This window comes from Ovis aries, chromosome 5 (assembly GCF_016772045.2).
Source record: "Ovis aries strain OAR_USU_Benz2616 breed Rambouillet chromosome 5, ARS-UI_Ramb_v3.0, whole genome shotgun sequence".
In the NCBI taxonomy this organism is placed as follows: Eukaryota; Metazoa; Chordata; class Mammalia; order Artiodactyla; family Bovidae; genus Ovis; species Ovis aries.
In genome coordinates, this window is record NC_056058.1 from 57,168,367 (window position 1) to 57,173,990 (window position 5,624).

The following is a 5,624-nucleotide window of genomic DNA, read 5'->3' on the forward strand; positions in this document are numbered from 1 at the left end:
TGACTTTATTTGTCCTCAAATATAGCCATGTCATTATATCTGCTGAGAGATCAAAGGATTATTATGGAAAACTTCTGGTAGTTGGTATCAGGATGTAACTATTCCAACTGTCTGTAACTTAAGATAACAAGGAAGCTTTGTTTGACAAATGAAAAGAAACAACCTTGCTTGGATTAACAGCCAATCATTTCAACGACCAATTTTAATGAGGGTAGGGCTCTGAGTGTATATATACATGCATCTGTCAGACTGCTTTTTGTCTCTCTCTGAACTTCTTGACTCGGGGCAGCGGCTCTCAAATACCCTCATTCATCATCGCTATGAATAGCATCACTACTTTTGCCATCCTTGCTCTGGCAGCCACGGCATGGGCTGTCACTCCACCTGGTGAGTTAGGATTCCTTTCTAATATTCATTCTCTTATGTTAACTGCAGTATATTTGGCCTTCAGTAATTATAGAATAGTAAGTGAAAGTGAAATACTGGAGTGGGTAGTCTTTCCCTTCTCCAGGGGATCTTCCCAACCACAGGGATCAAACCCAGGTCTTCCACATTGATTCTTTACCAGCTGAGCCACAAGGGAAGCCCATAGAGTGTTAAAGTCAAAAGAAAATTTAGTAGGCATCTATTTAGATTGGTCTGATCAACAGAATAGGGGTAAATCAGACCTTCAGGAAGAGGAAGAGAGACTGAGAAGAGGAGGACTGAGAACTTCCTGCTCAGTTCCTCATTAGATCTCTCAGGTTTCTGACTTGCCCTTTTAGAAATCAACTAGGCAACTCTGAGACCATAAATCCAACTCTCCCTGGGCATGCCCACTGGATCTCCTGGATTCCTCTACAGTTCCTTCTCCAGTGATCAGAGATTCCCACCCCCAACCTCACTTTTTTTTTGGTGGGGGCAGGGGTCAGGATCATATTTCTCTGACTTCACCCTTAACTGGCCTGACTAAAGAAGTGACCTCTTTTCAGTCTGGTCTGGGCAAAGGGATGTTGGGAAATGGATTTTAGTTACTGTGAACAATGAATTCAGCTTTGCATTTCTAACTGTAGAATTTACTATTTCTCTAAATCCTTCTCTCCAAATGCATCTCGTCGTAGTCTCTTCTGGTGATCAAGAAATAGGGATAGAGGTGAGTACCTTTTTGGCATGCTCTTTGTAAAAATGAAATCAGGGTGAAGTGTAAATGAGTAGTGAAGGTATCTAAATTGACTCACAGTGGGCTGAAATAATTCCGTGGGAGGTAAACACTGTTTCTACTCTACTTTTCTAATGGTGTTTCTTTAAATGAATCTCTGTGCAAAAGGAGAACAGGAGATAAAGGAAGCTGTTACTTTTAGGTAGTGTTTTAAACTTTTCTCAGTATTTTTCACATTCATTATTCAACTGGACTCTAATGATAACCCTAAAAAAAAAAAAAGAGAGAGAGAGAGAGAGAGACTAATATTTCCTGCTTAAACTGCTAATTCTCATTTAAAGACTGTTCTAGGTCTGATTTATTTTTGCAGCACAGCACCTGGTCCACAAAAGGCATTCTAGACATGTTTGCTGAAAAGCTGAGGAGGGAATCTTCCTACTCTCTTCTCACTCTTCACCATCTAGATATAAGAATGATAACAGAATTGAAGGAACAGAATGCAGAGTATTATTTTGTTCCAATTACAGGTGAACTGCACCAAATACAACTTAAATGGTGCCAGGATTGCGTGCACAAAGGAATGGAGACCAATATGTGGCATAGATCAGAAAACTTACAGTAATGAATGTATGTTCTGTTTCCTAAATAGGTAAGTATTATACTCAATTTGGAGCCCAGTTTTGTTTTGCTTTACAATCACAAAAGTCACATTGGCCAAAATCTACTCAGCTTTTGAAAACATGGTTTGACATCTTACCTTTTGTCATGTTCCTCTACTACTCTGTGGACATTGCTTTGTTTTAAAAAAAAACAAAAACAAAAACTAGTTATATTAGGGATTATGTATATTTCTTTGCTATCTGGCCAAATTCTCATGTATACTATATTACACGGTATCCCTCAGGCATTAGCTGTTACATATAGACATTTTTATTCCCATATTACATTTAAGGAAACTGGGTCTCAGGCAGGAAACCTATTCTTGGTCAAACTTTCATGAATCTCCTGTGTTACATCTTTCTTATCAGCTAATGGAAACTCAGAAGAGAGCTGTTGCTACTTGGGCTGTAAGCCATGGACACAGTTGTAACACTCTGATCTACCCTTCACACCCCAAAGGAAAATCATGTTGCTTCTCTGATTGTCTGGAAAAGTCTAGGGAAGAGGATGGAAATACAAACGGATAGTTGAAATTAGTTGGAATCCTCACCACCACCACGCCCACACATTAAATATTAAGTTCTCACTATGAACAACATCTCAGCTTCTAGGAGACTTTATAATAATGATTATTGCCAGTCACTCCAGCAACTTGAACTCACTGCTTTCCGACTAGCAGTTAAAATCATGGACTTTTGTGTCAGACATCTGGATTAGAATCCAGGCTTCACTTCGTAGATCTGTGACATTAGGTAAATAAATACCCATTCTGCTATGTACTTCTATATTCAGTAAAGCAGAAGTTATAATAGTGTTTAGGATTCATTATGAGAAAACACGTCGAATCTTAACTAAGCAGCTGACGCAGTGAATACTCAGAAATGAGCTCTTCTTCCTTTTAATCATTTTCCTCATTCTTTTTTAGCCTTTCTGAATTTCATAGTCAAATATAATAGCAAGTGTTAGTCAAATAGAATAGCAAGTGTTATTCAAATAAAACCCCTCAGAATATGCAATGCCAGAGACTAAACACTGAGATGGGATTGACTATATTATCTCATGTCTTTTTAGAAGGAGGAGATCTAATACTTAGAAAGGAGAAGTGACTATAACAAAATTACACATACTATAAGTGCCAGGTACGGATATGTGACTATTTTTAAACTGCAAAAATATCCACATACTTTATTATACCTTTGATTTCCATCTGAGTATTCATGGACTATTTTAAAAATGCTCAATCTACTCTCCTTTTAGTGTTGATCTTATTTTTTTATATTTTAATTTGTTCACAAAATGATCATTTATCAAAGATGTTAAATGACAAATATTAACTAACTTGGGAAGAATATTAACCAGAACTACTTAGTTCAGGTCAGACAACAGAGAATGACATATGACCATGTTTTACTCTGTACATTAAGAAATATCAAATTACTGAATTACCCATTCAGTAAAATCTTCTTTTTTCAGAGATAAAGGATCTCAACTCAGGAAACTTCATGATAATGAATGCGTAAGTATACACAAAAATTTTACATATCCTTAATATAAAATGTTTCAACAATTCCTCCCTTTCATCAAGAACAACTGTTTTAAGATATTTATTCTACAAATTATCTATGACTATGAGTAGTCACAGGTAACACACCTGGCCAGCCTAAAGAGAAAATCTGAAACATGATTTCTTGACCCAGAAGACTCCAGAAACTTTATTTATACTCCTTTATTCATAATCCACAGGATGGATTCTGTTCATTAGCTACACTGGGGAATGAGAGAGAGCCTTGAACTTGGGCTGAGCAATCTCTTGCTGTGATGGTATTCTCTCCAATGTTGGGTCAGGCTATCTATGTAAATTGCAGAAAATACATATTTCTGCAAGTGGGATTGTGAACTAATGATCCTCTCAAGGCTTTAAAAGAGTTTCTTTTCTATGATTTAATGGTTTTTTTTTTTTTTTTTTTTTTGAACAGAGGGAGGTTGAGTGCACCACATATTCAGAAATATGCACCATGGAGTACATACCTCACTGTGGATCTGATGGGATAGTATATGGCAACAGATGTTCATTTTGCAATGCTGTTGTGTAAGTGCTTAATTCAGTATTTTATTTGTACACACAGAACCAGAAACCATCTTAGCTACATAAGCCAGCTGCTGCTATGAAGCCTAAGAGATAGCTGACTGAAAATCATAATATTTTACAAAAAGAAGGAAAAAGAGAGAAAATGAGAGAGAAAGAAAATGCTTAAGAATAAGAATTGAAGTTAGGGAAAGAGACACTTGATCATCATCATATTATTATTCAGTGGCAGATAAAAGAGAAACTTACAGAATTTTTGGCTCCTAACACTGGCTTTTACTGGTACACTGAATTCCCTTTTTCTGCCATGCTGAAGCTTGGTAATTAATTGTTCAGCATTCATGTTATGTATTCATCTGGCTGGCTTGATCTAAGATGATGTAACTTTCAACTTAAGATTTCCAGAGCCCCCCTTTTAAATGTATTATTTTTCTTGTAGGATGAGCCATGGCACACTTTATTTTGTAAAATATGGACCATGCTCTGAGTCTCCCTGATGTTCGATGGCACCAAGTTTCCTTTGGCAGTGAACCAGTTTCTCTAGGATGGCCATGGGGACAAGTATATGGAACTTGATTCTTCAATAAAAGATTCTCAGCAGAAAAATTGTCAGGCTTATCTCTGTGGGTGTAGTTCTTCTCATACCTATGGTCCTTTCCCTAAACTATAAGTCATACAGAAATATTTCCTCTATTTCTACTCAAGGTGGAAGCTAGAAAAGATTATACACACAATGGTTAAAAAAAGAATCTGCTCTCAGCATCCCATTAAAAAAAATATACTTTTTTAAGTAAACATGGATCAAAGTGTGTATCTGACCATTACTATTACATTACCTTTAGCTACACTAATGAAAAGTGGAAAATCCAGATTTGGAGAAAGATAGAGTGAGAATCCTTAACACTATGAAAGAATCAGAACAGACTAGGAATAACATAATACTTTAGGTATCACCATCTAAACAGAACTCAGTCACATGTGGGCATCTGCAAAGGAAGGTACCTTATGTTAGGGAAGAGATTATATATACTCTAAATGGTGAAATCACTAACAAAGCCCGAGAAATATGAGGCTATGTGCTGGACTCTCAGGAAGTAGAGATATGAGAACTTTCTCATGGCTGTGTCTCCACAGAGTACTCAGCTGAATACAGTGTGCAGAGATAAATATTTATCTTGGTAAAGAATTTTATAATAGCAAGTCTGCAAATAAGCACACAGTGATGCCGTATAGGTTCATGTTTCCAAAGCACAATGTATTTTTAGCAAGGAGTGGTTAAACACTTGCCAGCTATGCTGTAAATTTTTGTGTGACTTTTCTAACACCACATATAGAAAGGTCACTAGAGGTCAAGCAATGCGTTTTGTGGGGAGAGGGAATACAATGAGGCAAAGAGAAGCATGCATGGCATTAAGGAATTTGCAGGCTAGTCAAAGAGACAGACTTTGTAAAGAGCTGATTACTAAAGATAAAAATGGTATACTTCAGAATTAATAAAATTCCAGTAAGAACTGAAGGGGTGGGGGACAGTCTTAATCACACAATAAGCTTGTATATTATGCCCAAGATGCCATAACAAATACAGATCTCCCTCCACTTAGGATGGGGTCACATCCTGATAAACCCATCATAAATTGGAAATGTCATACATTGAAAATACACCTTACCTACCAGCCTCACCTACCTTAAATGTGCTCAGAATATTTATATCAGCTTACAGTTGGGGAAAGTCATATAACA

The 5,624-nt window shown here is 36.8% G+C and overlaps 1 protein-coding gene across 1 annotated transcript; it reads left to right on the forward strand.

Annotated features, from left to right (window-relative positions):
* Positions 1 to 258: 258 nt before the first annotated feature.
* On the forward strand, positions 259 to 4,490 carry LOC101108654 (double-headed protease inhibitor, submandibular gland-like). The gene is made up of 6 exons (XM_004009524.4): positions 259 to 387; positions 1,101 to 1,132; positions 1,666 to 1,787; positions 3,272 to 3,314; positions 3,775 to 3,887; positions 4,324 to 4,490. The coding sequence occupies exons 1-6, from the start codon at positions 321 to 323 to the stop codon at positions 4,379 to 4,381; spliced, it is 435 nt and encodes a 144-aa protein (XP_004009573.1). The 5' UTR covers positions 259 to 320; the 3' UTR covers positions 4,382 to 4,490.
* Positions 4,491 to 5,624: the final 1,134 nt, after the last annotated feature.

Coding starts and splice junctions, on each gene's coding strand:
- LOC101108654 (XM_004009524.4), top strand. CDS start 321: ATGAATAGCATCACTACTTTTGCCATCCTTGCTCTGGCAGCCACGGCA. Junction 388..1,100: donor ATGGGCTGTCACTCCACCTG/GTGAGTTAGGAT, acceptor ATCTCGTCGTAG/TCTCTTCTGGTGATCAAGAA. Junction 3,888..4,323: donor TCATTTTGCAATGCTGTTGT/GTAAGTGCTTAA, acceptor TTTTTCTTGTAG/GATGAGCCATGGCACACTTT.